The sequence below is a fragment of the Notamacropus eugenii genome, chromosome 2, assembly GCF_028372415.1.
Source record: "Notamacropus eugenii isolate mMacEug1 chromosome 2, mMacEug1.pri_v2, whole genome shotgun sequence".
In the NCBI taxonomy this organism is placed as follows: domain Eukaryota; kingdom Metazoa; phylum Chordata; class Mammalia; order Diprotodontia; family Macropodidae; genus Notamacropus; species Notamacropus eugenii.
The window spans coordinates 347,732,305-347,749,716 of record NC_092873.1 but is presented as its reverse complement, the minus strand read 5'-3'; the positions used below and the strand labels follow the sequence as shown (position 1 = coordinate 347,749,716).

Below are 17,412 nucleotides of genomic sequence, written 5' to 3'. Positions count from 1 at the left end.
AGACCACTGCTTATTTTTTTGGAGGTTTTGGATGTAGAAGCCTTGACTTTGGTGTCTTCCTCTGATGGTATGCTTTGTTCCTCCTCATCTAAAAGGATGGAAGAAAACACCTTTTCACCAAGAAAGTGACCTTCTATAGTCTTATTTTTTTTTCCCTTTTTTGGGCATTTTCCCAGCCAGTTACTTGACTTTTGAGTCCTTTGTCAAGTGGAAGGTATACTCTAGGGACCTGTAAATTCTCAGTTCCTCCAAGGTGGCACAATCAAGGGAGAGGAGTTTACTCCTCTCCTGGCCTACCTGTGCTCTTGTCTGTGAGCAACAACAAGAACTCTTTTTTGTCCTGGAAATGCGAGTAGGGTTCCCTCTCCACTGCCACCACCAGCTCCACCATGCCAGCCCTCCCCCTCACCCCAGGACCACCACTCAGAGATCCAGATCCAGATCAGCTGCTCGATTCCTCCAGGGTCTTTAGGCCAAGAGCTCCAAGAGTAGATGTTTCTGCTGCAGTGGCTGCTGCCAAGCTGGGGCTGGGGCTGGAGCCAGACCGCACTCCTTTCTAACCCAGGTGAAAGAGCTTTCTCACTGACCTTTGAAGCTGTCTTTGGTATTTGTGGGTTGAGAAATCTGGGAGCTGCAGCTGCTACCCAGGATTATATGCCTTGAAGCCTGCTCCAATTCTGTCTGGGCCACGCCATGCAGCCAAAGCTGGGCTGCGCTCTGCTCTGCGCCCAGTGTGATAGGCCTTTCCTGTCTTGGGCTGAAAATCTCTTTCACCCTGTTGTTTTGTGGCTTCTGATGCTCTAGAATTTGTTTAGAGTTATTTTTTACAGTTATTTTATGGGCTATGGGGGAAGAGCTAAAGCAGATCCATCTTTCCACTCTGCCATCTTGGCTCCACCCCTACCATATCCATCTTGAACAAACTTTGTTCTTTTAAAGGATGAGATCCTTTTCCTAAGCCCAGTTTAGAAGCCCCTACCTGCTCAGGTTATTGTGAGGATCAGATGAGATGATATTTGTAAAGTGCTTAGCACAGGGCCTGGCACACAGAGGCATTTAAATGTTTTTTCCCTCCCTCCCTTCCTCCTTCCCTTTATTCTTCCCTTTTTCCCTCCCCTCCCTTACCTCCTTTTCATCTTTTCCTTCCTTCCTTCCTTCCTTCCTTCCTTCCTTCCTTCCTTCCTTCCTTCCTTCCTTCCTTCCTTCCTTCCTTCCTTCCTTCCTCCTGAATCACTAAGTTTGCTCCCAGGTGCCTGGATTAGTTCTGGTGAGTCCAGGTTGGATTGATTACTTGCTGGAAAAGCAACATAAGGATGTTCTGGACTTGAAATTTGAAGTGGGAGTTCAGATATTGTGGTTTTATCATCTGTCCATAAGGCTTGCAATGAATTAAAAAAGCACTCCTCACTCTGGGCTTTCCTCTTTTTCCATATAAAATAAAATCACATGACAGGCAACATAACTTAGTGCATAGAAAAATAAACTTAGAATTAGAAAGACAGGCTCAAAGGTGTTTAGGTAGCAGAACAGAACATCAGGTTTGGCATCAGGAATATGTGAATTGAAATTCTATCTCAGGCATTGGTTATCTGTGTGATCCTGGGCAAGTGATTTTAAAAAATCTCTGTGCCTCAATTTCCCCCTCTGTAAAATAGGGATAATAATAATACCCACCTCTCAGGGTTGTTTTGAAGATAAAATGAGATACTTGTAAAGTTCTTTGAAAAGTATTTCATAAATGTTAGCTATTATTCATGTCCAGTCTTTGGCACTGTTTCTGGCATAGCACAACACTTAATAAATACTGGTTAATTGATTGATTACTAGCTGTTTGACCATGGGCAAGTCATTCAATCTACACTGGTAGAGGGAGTTGTGACACAGTCATGAAATCACAGGTCCTTTACATAAAGAGCTGTATAGATGCTCCGACAAAAACAGCTTGATAACCTTGACAACTTGTGGAGGGTTTATTTTGGTGGGTGGAGTAATCATAGAAGGATCTTATTCTCTTAGCTAGCCAAGAACTGGATTTTAAAGGTTGCCGCATCAATACCTACTTGAGTCCAAGTGTTTTTGGTGGAAACCATGTTGTGCACCTTCCCTATGTCCCTTCCCCAGCCGTGGATCCTGACCCACAAAGTGTAGGGGCAGAATAATGTTGAACACTGGACTAGAAATCTGGAATCTTGGATTCAGGCTCTACCTTTTCCTTTAGCTTACTGTATGACATTTGGCAAGGCATTTTTCCTCTGTGGCACTCAGTTACCTCATCTATAAAATAAAAAGGATTGAACCACATGTCCTCTGGGTTTCTCTCCTGTCCTAGGACTTTTCTGGGTCCAAATTTCTAACAAGGGTTCATATCAATCAAGTAAACATTTATTAAGCACCTGCTATGTGCCAGAGACTGTGTTGAGTGCTGAGAATTAAAAAAAGAAAAACATAAGATAGTCCCTGCCCTCAAGGAACTCACAACCTAATGACAGCTGTCTGACAGGATAGGAAAATGAACTTAGAGTTAGTAAAAATGGGGGAAAAAATCTGACAGGAAAAAGAATTCTTTTCAAAAATCTTCACAGAGAATTTTATTTGTGCAAATCAAGAAGTTATTGTAATGAATGAAAATGCCATCATAAGATTGATTGACCTTTGCCAGTGGGTCCCCCAAGTTTAATGCTCCATGTATAGCATAGATCTACTCTGTGAACATTGACCAAAGGGGGACATTCATTTTATAGAACTTCAGTGTTCCATTGGGAACATTCCCAGAGGCCATTGGGTCCAACTGATACCAGAAAAAAACATTTACTTCTAGAGCACACAAATGCATGAGACCACAGATTGAGAGCTGGAATGGACCTTAGAAGGTTGAGTCCAAACCTGTAATTTTACAGATGAAAAAACCTGAGGCTCGCAGAAATTGTGACTGGCCCAAGATCACATCTATAGTAAGTTAGCATTTGAACCTGGGTTAGATCATCCAGTCTCTGTTTGAAGACTTCCTGAAAGGGAGAACATGCTACCCCTGAGACCATCCATTGCATTTTTGCATAGCTGTAATGGTTGGGAAGTTTTCCCTTATTTTTAGCCCCTTTGCAATGCCCACCTGTTGCTCCCAGATCTGCCTCCCTAGGGCCAAGTAAAGTCAGTCTAATCCTTCTTCCAGGTGACTGGCTTTCAAATACTTGAAGACAGATATCATGCCCCTCTTCCCCTCCCCCTCCCCTAGGTATTCTCTTCTCCAGGCTAAGCATGCCCCATCCTGTCAACTCATGTTTCTATGGCATGAACTTGAGGCCCTTCAGCACCTGCGCATCCTCTTTGGACAAGCTTGTCCTCTCAGGCTTGTTATTGTCCTTCCTAAGGTGTGATGCATGGAACACAATGTGGATAATGTATTCTGAGCATGCCACAGTAGAGTAGAGTGAATGCCTCCTCGCCCCTGAAAGCCCAAGACTGAATCAGGGGTTTTGCCATCTCATCAAGTTGACTCATCTCGGGCTTGCAGTCCACTACCAACAACTTTCAGGTCTTCTTTGGGGCTAGGGTTCTCTGCACATGTCATTCCCATCTGACACTTGTGAGGTTGATTTTCTGAACTATGATGTAAGACTTTTACATTTATTCCTATCATGTTTCAGCTTATTTGATTTAGTCCAGTGAATCTAACCTGTCTTTTTAAATCCTGCTCTAGTTATCCAGTGCGTTGCCTTTCTCCCAACTTCATCCTATCTAAAAAGCTGATCAGCACTGTTCCTTTATCCAAGCAATTGTTAAAAATGTTAAATAGCATACGACCAAGAAGAGCAGCTAGGTAGTGCAGTGGATAGAGTGCCTGAGGCCTGAAGTCAGGAAGACCCAAGTTCAAGTCCAGACTCAGACATTTTCCAACTGTATAATCTTGGGCAAATCACTTAACTCTATTTGTCTCAGTTTCCTCATCTTTCAACCGAGCAGCAGAGGGAACTGGCAAATCATTCCAGTATCTTTGCCAAGAAAACCCCAAAGGGATCACGAAGAGTAGGGCATAAATGAATGATAATGATGGGGCAAGACTCCTAGGGCACTCTACTGCTTCCATTTTCTATACTAGTTGTTCTCAAACTTTTTGGTCTCAGGATTTCTTTAAACTCTCAAAAATTATTGAACACCTTCAAAGCGCATTTGTTTATGTGAGTTATGGTTATCAATATTTACTATCTTAGAGAAAATATTAATATTATTACAAAAATAGTTTTGACCTTGTGAGTCTCAGGGAGCTCTCAAGGTCCCTGGCCCACACTTTAAGAACTTCTATTTTATACCAGGTCTTTCAATATTCTTAGCTGGTTGGTGAGTTTCGGATACAACTTTTCCCTTTACATCAGAATGGTTTCTCTTTGTGTCTCTCAAATGTCATTTTTTGAGTTTCCTGTCCCTCCTGGGCTGGAATAATTCTTCTGTAGTAATAAATTTGAATGCATTGCATCTCACTTTTGAATCTTTTTAAATCTGTTCTCTTCAAATGCCTGATAGAGAATCCATCAAAATGGCTGCAGCTTATACTTTCCTCTATCACAAACACTAAGAACTGATCACTTTCCCCCAAGGTTTCCATTATTTTCTGCGTCAACAACCAATTTCTTTCTATTGATTAGAGCCAAATCCAAAACAGAATTTTTCTTTGTTGGCTCCTGGGTAGTTGACCAGTGTTTCTTTCCGCACTCAGAGTTATAAAGACAGGGAATCTAATGAGACAGGGAAAGCAAAGCCAGAGGGAGGATCACAAGATGAGACTAGCAAAGACAGGTCTAGAAACTCATCCTCCAGCTGTCTTCACTGCAATTACTCCTGTCTAGAGTTCAGAGACATGGTGGTATTGTTCAGTCGTGTCCGACTCTTTGTGACCCCATTGGGGTTTTCTTGGCAAAAGTACTGGAGTGACTTGCCATTTCCTTCTCTAGCTCATTTTACAGATCAGGAAACTGAGGCAAATGGGGCTACGTGACTTAACTAGAGTCACACATCTAGTAAGTATCTGAGGCTGAATTTGAGTCCAGGCCTGGTACTCTATTCACTGACCCACCTACATGCCCTTCTGAGAGGTAAGGAGAACCATGGAGAGGGAAGGATTAGATACCACTTGTGAAGAATGGGCATTAGTAAAAATGGTTTGAGGGGACTGTAAAATAGAGGAGTATACAGAAACTGAAGCCCAGGGTCTTTCTTGGAGGGAAAAATATTAGTACATACTTTCTAGTACATCTAATACTTTCCGATGTCTTATGTGGATCATGAACTTTACTATGCTTCAAGTAGACAAAAGTCTAAGCCCTTTGCTAAAGTTAAATGAGTTATTGACAAGGTTTTATGGACCTAATTTTTAGTCTCCAGGCTGTAATCCATGTAGTGATAGATATCTACCACTATTCAGGAGACCTTGGGCAAGTAGATTAATATCTCTGAATCTCAGTTTCCAACTGTAAGATACTCTTACAGTGTTCTCATGGAAGCAGAATTAAGTAGAATATTTTTCTTCAGGTTAGGAGTGTACACTGGTAGAAAAGTTGTCATCCCTTTAATGACCTTTTACCACATCACATTTTAAGGCTTACTTTAAGGTGTGTTTTGGAGGCATAGCGTCATATCAGCTAGGTTGATGTTGAATCCCCATCTGAGATAATTCATTATGGAAACACTGATTGATCTGTTCCTGTCCTCGGGAGAATTCCTGTTTGGGAAAGATAACTAACTCCTCAGGCAGCCTCATCAGCATAACCTCCTTGGAAGGAGCTTTTTGATTTGAAAATCAAAAGCCCAGAGAAGGCTGAGAAACATGACCCCGTAAACCACTGAGCTCAGAATTTAAAGACAGAAATGGTCTGAGCACAGATAACCCTCAACTTTAATGTTGGTCGAATGAATGAATGAACTTTAAACCATGCCGAGTCATCTATCGTGACCAGTGATGAAGTACAGGATTAGGAACACAGACAAGTTCCAAATTAGCCTTGCAAAGAATTATAAAGCATTTTTATTAGCTCACAAATCTTCCTTCCCTGCTAAAAGTGCAGAGGCAGTAAAGTGAATCAAATCATTGCTCTTTAATACACATCCTGTAAAACTTCTACTTGTCCAGGGCACGTAGTTATTTGCTTTTCACCCTCATTCCCATCCTTGCCTCTGTGACTGCGGATTTCACTGACATACCACCAGGCTTTGGATAGAGAAGCATCTGACTGAATGGGTGAGTGGCTGTTGCAAAGTGATGGCGGTCCTGCAGTCACTGTAAACTGTACGCTGGAATTCTCCCTCCTAATATTCCAACCAACCCAGCATCCACATACAGACTACTTACTAAGCTGGTCTTCTGTTCCTGGCCTCAAGGATTTTTTAGTTGTTAGTTTCTGTCTATAAAACTCCATATTTGTTGAATCTTGCAAAATGATAAAAACCTTTTTACTCTTTTGTCCCTAAGGCTAGCAGATTTTGCAAGTAGCTTTTGCATAGTGCTAAGAACCCTTAATGAGCGAAGGTAAAATCACTGTTAATTAAGATGGGAGTGCAAGTCTGTGTTATTTTCCCATCCAGGGGCAAGAGATCGTCCTTTTTCAATTTTTCTCTTTATTTTTTCAAAGGGCTCTGGGAGCAGGTGAAGCATGTGGCTGGGAGGATTGACCACAGTCCCACGGGAAGCCAGGATCTACAGCCAGGACCCATGCTCACAGCATCGGACAGCATTGAACAAAATAGACTAATGCCAGATGCACGTGTGGTAAATTACCTGGACCTAACCCACCCAATGAATGGGACTTTTTCCTCCTTCCTTTTCCTCAAGATTTTCACCCTACTCTGGATGCTTTGTGTGTGTGGTTTTTTGTTTTTTTAAAGAAGGGGCTCTCTCTCTCTCTTTGGTTCTCTGGGGTCTGACAGGCACAGACCCCAGAGCTAATCTTTGCACATGTTAAGAGAAAATAAAAATTTTAAAAAAATGTCCACTCCAGCAGGACAGGCTGGGCTGATCCGAGCTCTCTGCCTGATAACAGTAATCACTGTTTTCAAACTGTTACTTATGACAGGATTCCTTAATGTCTATGAAGTGGGAATTATGAAGCAGGAATTATGAAGCAGGACAGCCCCCTGTGGTATCCTCTCCCCTAACTGCGCCCATTCAAATTTGACATACCTTCATATGCTGGTGAAAAGCCATAGTTTTAGTGAGGATCAGGTGGTAGGCTGGGCCACGGCTGAGCTGGAAGAGGCTTTTGAACTTTAAGCACCTGTTAAGCTGGCCAAATAGCAGCCATTCATTATTGTCTCATTTTTTTTCCAGAAGGCTGTTCCGCTTAAGAAGCATTTATGAACAATAGATGCAAAACTCAAAGTCTCTTTGTAAAGAGGTTTCACCTGGAAATACAGTCAAGTGATTTTTTTGTGTGTGCGTATGAACCAGCAACATATGGGCAAGGCTTGTTCACCAGCTCTAGTGGAATCTCACAGGAGTCTTTATGAAGCCATCCATCCATGGTCTTCCTTTTTTCTTTAGTTGTAAGAATGAGAAGTATTCTTGTTTCCTTTAAAATAAGGACCCTTCCCCCATCCCACACCCAACAACTATCCCTACCTTTCTTTGACCTATATAAGAAAAAATGCAATCCAACGAAAAATTCATCCATACTGCTTTTCTTTCCCTTATTTTTACTCAGAGGTAACACTGAACATTTACTCATCATACAGCCATTGATTTTTCACATAATCCATTAATGACAGGCAGGCTTGATCTTCCTGATCCATAAATTATTGGGATGCACTTAGTAAGACCAACTACCCAGCCTTGGGACAATTTTACATCTCCTATAGAAGACTACTGAAATCCAGGCAAGTGATTTTTTTTGGAGGTGGGGGTGAACTTTTACAAAAATACGTGGGAAGAGGATTCAGGGAAGAAAGTTATTTTCTATTTGAGCTACCACATTCTTGGACTAGAGATCAGGAGATAGAATTAGTAGCACTCTCCTCATTCTCTAAGATGGTCTACACCATTATCTAGGAGCCTCGCATGCATACTATAAGCTGCAAAAGTATACTTCCACCTCCCCTCTCCTTCCCTAATCTGCCCTACAAGGAGTCTGAATGCTCCCTCCACCTCACCTTAGACTGCCAAGTGTTATACCAAGGGAACTTGGTGATGCTTGCTGTAACTGATACATATTTTAAAAGCAGCCTTTTCATACCTATGTATTCTATATTAAAAGTGGTAAAAAGTCATGTTTCCGGGGAGTATTCCAGTAGCTGACTTAATTATTTAATAATAGTACATTGATTACATTGTAATTATTCTTGCTGTAGTCAGGTATTAGTAACCGATGGAAATTTCCTACAAACCTGCTGTATCCAAAGTTTTGTAAAAAGTTGTAGAGGTTGTTGATCTTTTTGATTTTATATTCAAAAGAATTCTCTTTTTATAAATATTATTTATTATACAATGTATATACCTTTGAGTTAACTAAGATTATATATTATATAAATATATTATATATATATTTGGAGAAAATATATTTCATCATGCAGTTTTTTTTTCTGTTAAGTCATTAAAGAGAAGGTAAACAAACTTAAAACTGACATGTGGTTACAGTCTGTGTACTTTAGATAAACTCTCGTAAGGCCAAGAATATGAAATTCCAAACATGGCGACCTCAGCTTTCTCGTACCTGACCCTAACTCAAGGTTCTTTTCCCTTCTCCTGTTGAAGAATATTCTAAACATAATTTCACACAGTAAAAACTGAGCTACTAACAATGTAAAGTTACCAGAGGCAACCTCCTGCTTAAATAAACTTGACATACATAATTTACAAGTTGTAAAATTGATAACATTGGATACTGATTAAATTTATAGAGCCTGGTACTTTTCAGCCTTGACAGCATTATATATTAAATTAGTAGCATCTTCTCTACTAAGTTGAAATTTTGCAGCCTGATTTTTTAAAAATCAGACATTATATTTCCTTCCATGAAAAAGGAGGGGAGCTATATTCTGGAAATGTTTAGGATCTCCTGTCACATCTGAAGTCATTTTGGTTGGAAATGGACAAGGTGGTGGTTTTGATGGTAAAAAGGAGATCCTTGGGTCAAGAATGTACCATAAAATTCTGGAAGTACCACTGAACAGCTCACCAATTTAATACCTTAAAATGTTTTCAATTGATAGTCTATTGGGAATTTTATGAGGGATGTCCACAGGAATATAGGATTTGCTTTGTAGGCACCTCTGATAAAACTTTTTTGTAAAATAAGGCATCCTGGTGTTTGAGAATGTTCTGTAAATGTCAGTAAAAGTAGTTTCCTCCAGGTCCCCCATAAGGAATAAGTTGTAGAATGAAAATGGATGGCTGGTGAATGGGGAATGACATTCCAAGTCTCTTAATTTCATGGAAAACAGGCTCAGGCTCATTATAATTTATAGATTGGCTTGAGCAATAAGAGTAGAATTTCTCATAGGTGTATTCCAGGTGGGTGGTTTTTGTTTCTTTGGTTTAAAATCCAAAGTTAATCTTTTAAAGTCTTTCAAAGCATGAGATTCTATAATTCGGAATAGGGGATGATTCTTCCAGTCTTTAGACACAATTGCAAAATTCTGCCTTTAATAAATATAGCAATTCTCTCTGAAGCTCAAAAGTGCTTTCATATTTACATTATACTATTGATCTATTCTGCACTTTCTCTTACCAAACAACCTTTAGAATTTGCACTAATAAGGATAGAGGATGGACTGATGTTTACCAGTATATCCTTAAAAGAGTCTGGAATGTTTTTTTCATTTTCATTCCTTTGTAACTGACTCCTTAATATACTTGGTGATATATCAATTTTGATCAATTTTAATCAGACATCATCAGGATTACTGTGTCCTTCTAAGGTAGCACAATTCCTATAAGACAACTTGGGGGAAACTGAGCCAGAGGAGGATAAAGTGAAAGAAATGGCAATGTTTAATTTGGAACTATGAATTCATAGACTCAGGGGAGGTTGTGAAGGGAACATGATAGTTGTCTTATTTGAAAAGCTGTCATTCAGGAGAAATTATGTTCTATGTAACCCCAGAGGGCAAAACTATCAGCAGTATGTGGAAGTTAAAGACAGTCGGATTTTACTTTGCTAGAAAGAAAGTTTCTCAATAACTGGAACTTTGCAAAAGTAGAATGGGAAGGAGGTTGCAGTACACCGCCCCCCTTCTCCTCATTCCTTAAGGTCTTAACATAGGGGATGGATAACCAATCTGTGTGATCTATCTCTTACAGACTGATGAAAGGCCACTGACAGACTGCAGTATGCCCTCAGGAGACTCACCATGTCCTAGCAAGATAGGTTGAAGGAACTAAGGAATATCATTTTCTGCATTTTGCAAGCAAAATAACTTAGGTACAATTTCATAGGTGACAAAATGGCCACAAAGACTTAACCAAAAGTGAGGAAATAAGATCCTCAAGAAGAGATAAAATGAAAACTAATCAGATGGTTCATTTCTAAGTTAAATCATTTACTATGGAAGAAAGAAGGGGAAATCACAGGGAGAGAAGTTCAGAGAAAAGAAGCAGCAAAGATGATGGAAAAAGGCAGAGGGACAAGGGTGATGTAGGCTGAGCAGCGGAGGGAATGACATTGTTTTAGGTCCTTTTTTTTATTTTGCTTGGTGCTGAAAACCATATTGACTGGGGGGAAAACTGTGGCTGTTATTGTTGATTCTTTCCCATCTCTCATCCCATTCTCCACCCTCCTCCCCTGGCAAAAAAATAAAATAAAATAAAAAAGAAACCCCGAGAAGCGTTTGGGGGGAGGTGGGACATGGCATTTCTGTCCATCTTATGCTCCTGAAATAGTACAGAACGGGGGCTGTGTGCCACAGGTTTTTAATCATGCGACTTTCTCATCCTCTTGCAAATTTTGTGTTGTTTATGTACGTGTCATAGGGATTCTTATTGATCAGAGGTGGTATCTGTTGAACTTGAATGCGGTCCCTGACATAGAGCACATACGTTCTCAGTGGGCTTACTTTAAGACCATGGTCCCAGCAGTGCCTCAGGGAACATAGCTGGCTATAGTTTTAGCACCTGAATTTAAAATTCATGTATGACCTTCTTATTATTGGTACAAACCTTTCATTGCTCCATTGCTTTGAAGACACTTGCAACCAAGCTACTAGGGAAAGAAAAGGAAAGAATGCCTCTACCTTTGTATTTGGACTGGAATTGTCCTGTACCTGGGACTATAGCCTCTGAACAAAATGTGTTCGCCATCAGTTGTGTTCAGACACTAAAAAGATGGGTTTAGTGACTTGTGGGTGAAACTCAAAGCAGAGTTTCAAAATATCTGTATTTTTTTTTAAAAGAAAAGAGTTCCCTATAGCAAAGCATTATTTTAGAGATAATTATACTATATCTAAGGGTGTGATAGTGCTAGCTCAAAAAGGTTCATGAGAGCTGATGGTTAAATTTGCAGTGTGAGAGCACTCACACCCTGGCAATCTGCATATGCTATAAATCAGGGCTTGATTTACTGTTTTGATGATTGTCTAAGCATAAGAAAGTGATGAAGAAAATGCTAATAAAATAGATTAAATAGCAAAGTGTGTCACACACAGCCCCCTCCTCGACAGCTGGTTGTTAAACATTTACTAGCACACCACTGGTTATATCCCTTTCAATAGTAAGAAACAGGCTAACCGAGTATAAAGCATAAGTCACCATTGGGCCCCAAAGTGAAGGGTGAGGATTGAAGGGAAATAGTGTGAATAAGGCAAGAAGCATTCTCTTTTTCTGAAGTTTTAGAAGAAATCTGCTAGCAGTCACTCGTTGATTGTTCATCTAAGGACGAGGCAGTCTCCTATTGTTGTATAAATCGGTTGTGTGTTGGCTAACTTCAGATATGTAACTGCCTGGTTCTTGCTTTTAAACCATTCTTAGAACACTTCATCTAGCATATATTTGGAGAAAACTACTGAGATTCCCAAGGGAGTGGATTCACTCCAGAGTTCTCAGACATTCTTGGAGACTCCCCACGAGTATTAGAGAGGCACCCTGCTCATCCCCAGAAGTTTACAGACTGCCCCAGGAAAACTCCAGATCAGGACCCAAGTCTTCAGGGATGGTCTGGGTCCTAATTTGGTGACTTGGGACTTCAGTTAATCTGAAGGAATATAGGCAGAGAGATTTCATATCACAGGAAAGTGTAAACAAAGTAATAAAACAAAAACCAAAAAAAAAAATCTGAGGGACACCAAAATTTACCATGAAAAGAACTGCGAAGAACCCTAATGGAAAGGCTGGAACTGCTTGGTTTGTGCGCTTCATGGAAGGATATGGTTCTAATTAAGAAGAGTTTCTCTTTCTAACTTCATTACTGACTTATTGCATGGCTTCTGTACCTCAGTTTCCCAATGGGAAAAATACAATAAAGCACTTGCGATTTTACTTGGAGAGCACCTTTTTTATACATAACTTGTGATTGTTGGTCACACTTTAAAAACCATCCCCTTACTCTGCTCTGCACCCTTGAGACTGCAGTAAGTAGCTTCTACTGACGTCCTCATTCTCTTCACAACACGGCCGACAGACTACTCACTGCCTGAGCAAAGTCACGAGGCTGACAAACTTTTCCAAGTATGTGCTATTTATTGCATCCAGTCATTGGCATTAAATATAACATAGTTCTCAATATATCCTTGGACAAAAGCACAATAAAAACATTTATGTCATTTAACCAGAGACATTAAGTTAATATAATATGTGCTGATTTCCTGGGAAGAGGAAGTTGCAAGATCTTGCACAGAGAGGGGTCACCATGGATACTGGCCACTGGAAATCACCAATTTTCACAGTACACATCACTTAAAATGAACAGAGGATGAAAACCCCCAAAGAAAGCTGATGATGTGCATAGGACTATGCTAATAAAAGTGTATCCAGCAAGGCCTGGAGAATGGTTCGCTCTCCCACCAGAAGGACAAATGACACAGACCCATGTCACGCTGGGGTTGCAAGCTCCGGCAGCCAGGCTGGCCGGGCTCATGGGAAGCTGCATCATTTGGCTTTGGGCTGTTTGTCTTCCCTTTGAAGGTGGGGATGGGGGAGAAAGTGGCATGCTCTACAAGCCTCATTACGGAATGAGCTGACCTAATTAAACACGTTCTAACTCAGTTATCAGATAAGCCACCAAAAAGAAATGAATGCTGATTGCCCTGCCCCTTTTGGAAGGAATGGGCAGATGATAACTGAAATTTGACATATCTGCTAGAATAAAATCAAAAGATCAGGGGAAAGGAAGTCTTTTTGGATATTTCAACTAACAATAATTGTATATTCTTTAGATACTGCATAGTATAGATTAGTACTTTGGTAGCTGGTTCTAAAGCGAGAAAGGCTGGACTGTAACTTTTAAGTTTTCTCACTGAGGAAAGAAAAATTTAGGGATACTAACAAACTTCATAGTGCTCTAAGGAACTGGGTCATTTAAAGCTGGACACAACTTAACACAAAGAAGTTCTTGAATTACTTTTAATAAACTCTTTCTGTTTAGGGTAGTACACTTTCCCACAAATAACTCTCACTGGTTTTTAACAACCACATAGAGTAGTAATAGATTCAAATCAAACAAATAATATCAAGGGTAAATTCTGTTTCTTCAATGTGATGTTGCCTCTGCAGTCTTAATTTGTTCTCCCACCAGGAAAATTTTCTGACCACAGACTGCAAAGTTTATTTCAAATGACTAAAGAAAGAGTGAGAAATTCAGATTTATATGTGTTTAGCAAGGGTTACAATGGGGATTGTGGAAAGCCATCTAATTTTTGTCTTTGGCATCTAAATACATCAATAATACATAGAGAATCACATTCCCTCTAAGGTACCACTCCAGTCCCACTTTCCTATGATGATTTTGGTCTCAGTTAAACAAGCAAGATGTTTACTTGCAATACTCATTAAATTTACTGGTGGTATGTGGGGCAGAACATTTGAAATGCGTAATGTTAGCAAGTAGAGTGCATTCTTTCCACACCTAAAAACTGAGTGAGAATGTCTTCTCTTACTCTGCACAGAAACAGAAGCACAACACCAAGCAAGCTATCACCTACCACAAAAACACCAGAGTATCTAAAACGAGCATAAGGAATGAGAATATATTGCACTACACATGCAGACAGAGGGCTTATGGAAGGTAGAGTTGCATTTCCACTTAGGCCAGTGCCCTTGAGTAAGATGCATGGAGGTCACTTCCCTTGGTCACTTCCCTTGGTCACTTTGCACAGCAGATGGTCCACATTCAGTCATAGTCAAGGGGGTTACTGCAAAGGAACATCAAAGAGACAATTATCACACTGATGAGATTGTCCCTCCTTTGCCACAGGAAGCTTTCCAAAAGTGAACCAGTAAAAAGAGCCTCTGTCAGAGATTTTTCCTCCTATGACTGCACTGGCTACAGAGAAGAGGAGCATTGTAAAACAGGGCAAGGTCATATTCACTAAATATGAACCCTCAGTTTGGAGATGGAGTACAGGGAAAACAAACCAGCACTACAATATCTCCGCTTGGATTTTGATCATACCTATAATGATAGCAAATAATTTGGAAAGAAAAAAAGAAATCCAAAGACATCCAAGTCTGGCTGAGAATTCAAATATGTGGATGCTACAGCAACTCTTAGAAACATGGAGGTAGCAGGATTAAACAGAAGCAGCTATCAAAATGTAAGCTGGGTTGACAGCTTTAAATGCATCTACTTACGCCCCTTCTTCTCTTAAGAGTGCCAGGAATTTTCTCACACGGTATTCAGGATCCATCTAAATATAACAGAAAAGATAAAGAATCCAGGTTAATAGTATACTGTGCTTCAGTTAACTGTACATTTACTTCATCCTAAATAAACACTAACACTTGCACTTCAGTAACCTTCTGACTGACCAACAGAGGCACCTTATCAGCTTTTTCTCCATTAATATGATTTATAACAGAATACATAAATTGTTTTGAAATAGAGCTGGACCTCCAAAGGGAGCTTCTCACATTCAGGGCTGTAACAGGGTGTCAGTACTTTGGCTGGTTTAGTTGCCCTTTCAACACAAAACACATCAGGAGTTTCTTAGTTACTACCAGTATAAGAAAAACATCACACATTCATGAGACAAGTGGCCATTTACAAAGAGCTCAAATTAAATACATTCCCCAGGGAATTCACAGTGGCACAGTGGATAGAACTCTGGGTCCAGAGTCAGGAAAACATGAATTCAAACCTAGCCTCATACACTAGGAAGTCATTGAACCTGTTTGCCTCAGTTTCTTCCTCTGTAATAATGGGGATAACAGCATTTACTTCACAGGGCTGTTGTGAGGGTCAGATGAAACAATGTTTGTAAAGCGCTTTAGCTCACAGTGCTGGCACAGAGAAGGCACTACAGAAAATTCTCACTCCATTTTTCTTTCTCCCTTCTCTGATGATTAAGAGTAGACTATGGGAACTCGTGGCGAGAAAATTCCCTCAACTAATACACAGAGTCAAGTCAAAAGAAAAGCAAGACTAATTTGAAACAAAACAAGTTTAAATGACATTAACTCTGTTACTAGTCCTAAATTTGATCAAACTACTAATCAAAAGACTTAAGAAGAACTCTGTCATGATCAACACTTTCCCCTCTCTGGGTCTCAGAGTACCCACCTAAAAAGGGGGAAATAATCCACTGTAACTCACGAGGGTGTTGTGAAGATGAAAACAGGAAGAAGGATGCTAGGATTCCTCAGGAAGAGAAGCAGAACCTCTGAAGATCAATTTTGTTATTAATCACATCACTGCCTTTCACTTTTAACCTGTATGAAGGGAAAAATAAATTTCCCTACCATTTTCCACTAATACTGGTCCAGCAGATATGTGAAATAATTTAGAAAATGATCATGTCAAAAACATTTCGAGTGCTCCAAGAAGAGCTCAGATTGTTAGAAACATACCTAACTTTTAAAAAATGTTCCAGGACGAGAGTCTGATTCCCAAGAGGGAACTCCCTTCCCTCCAGGAATAGCTTTCAGATACTCAGTGCAGCTGTGGGTATATATGCAATTGGATTTATTTTTATGATTACTTACTTTTTCTGTCTTGGGAAACAAGAAAAAGAGTTTCACATGCATCACAGTTGAGAGGTCATACTACAAATCACTTAGGAAAAGTGTGACTCTTTAACTAAAGAAACATTTTTCTTCTTTGGGAATAAAACTACATGTGAATCAATTGTCAAGTTTTTAAAAATGAAATTGGCTGAAACTCTGCTGTAGTCAGTACTTGCAGGTCTCTGCCCATTAAATATATTTAATATGTGTGAGCAATGACTTACTGACTTGCCTGTAGCTATGGAATTAAAAGTCAAGAGAAAGAGAGGAAAAAAGTAATCTAGATGAATGACTTTATTCCCTCAGGTGACATCTAGTCAGAGCAGATCCTCAGTACTGTGCAAGTTTTAACAGAATTGTGTATAGTGAACAGAGAGGTAACATGACGTATATTCTGCTAAACTACGTGCCTCTTCACTTAGGCTCAGCCTCTCTGAAGCAGATCTAAAGAGAATTCATTCAGCTGCACGAAATCCATTTGACATGAAGGAGTTCAAACTTAGGGGTCTATGAAATGTCAGTCGGCTGAAGATTAGGCCCAAGTGCAACACTCTTCCTTTTACCCCACATACATAAGAGGCATTGACTTGATCCCTGACTTGGAAGCATCAAAGGAAGAAGGTAGGGGTTGGGGAGAAAAGAACTACATATTTTTCTCTATGCAATGATTTTTTTTAAAGTACTGAGACTAAAAAAATGAAAAATGCAGTTGAGCACTCTGACAGATTTATCTTCTTCCAAGAAAAGAGCCAATACACCTGTATCTATACCTTTACCAAAAAGAATCTTGAGCAGTGTGATTAACCTATAATTTTAATTTACTGCTCAGACTGCAAGTAAATCAACGTATTCAAAAACAGCCCCGTTGGTAGATTACTTCATCCTCCAAAATTTAGGTTCTCAGTTTAAAGCAATAAGTAGGGGACACACATTTTTGTAGAGTTCATGTTTTTCTCTAAGCATTTGTTCATGAATCCAGTGACCAAATTTCAGATTTTCCTTTTCATTTAATGTATTTTCAATAGTTTTTTTAAAAAATCTCCTTTTGCAGTGAAATATATTGAATGAAAAAGGTAATTTGGGATGTCATTGTGAAGATGCAGCTGGGAAAATATGAAAGGACAGGTAATAAACTGGACTGGAAATGCTGCCTGGGCTCACATTCAATACCTTCCAGAGTGAGAGAAAAAACTGGCAAAAGGCAAAATTACTAGGAAATTTCTTTTCCTTGTAAACTTCGTGCCAGGACACTGTTTGAGATTAGAGATAGAGTAGGGTTT

At 39.8% G+C, this 17,412-nt stretch overlaps 2 protein-coding genes across 3 annotated transcripts in view; one reads left to right on the top strand and one right to left on the bottom strand.

Moving 5' to 3' along the window:
* WNT3 (Wnt family member 3) overlaps window positions 1-6,706 on the top strand; it is a 94,508-nt gene extending 87,802 nt beyond the window's left edge. The window contains exon 5 of the mRNA XM_072645940.1: window positions 6,621-6,706. The gene's annotated coding sequence lies outside the window, so the exon portion shown is untranslated. The remainder of the gene's footprint in view (window positions 1-6,620) is intronic.
* Window positions 6,707-12,632: 5,926 nt separating this feature from the next.
* Window positions 12,633-17,412, bottom strand: part of NSF (N-ethylmaleimide sensitive factor, vesicle fusing ATPase) — a 209,903-nt gene continuing 205,123 nt past the window's right edge. For both annotated transcript variants that reach the window (XM_072645938.1, XM_072645939.1), the window contains 2 exons: window positions 14,762-14,817; window positions 12,633-14,322 (listed from right to left, as the gene is read on the bottom strand). In XM_072645938.1, the coding sequence (XP_072502039.1) occupies window positions 14,301-14,322; window positions 14,762-14,817 (78 nt within the window). In that variant the 3' untranslated portion in view covers window positions 12,633-14,300. The remainder of the gene's footprint in view (window positions 14,323-14,761; window positions 14,818-17,412) is intronic.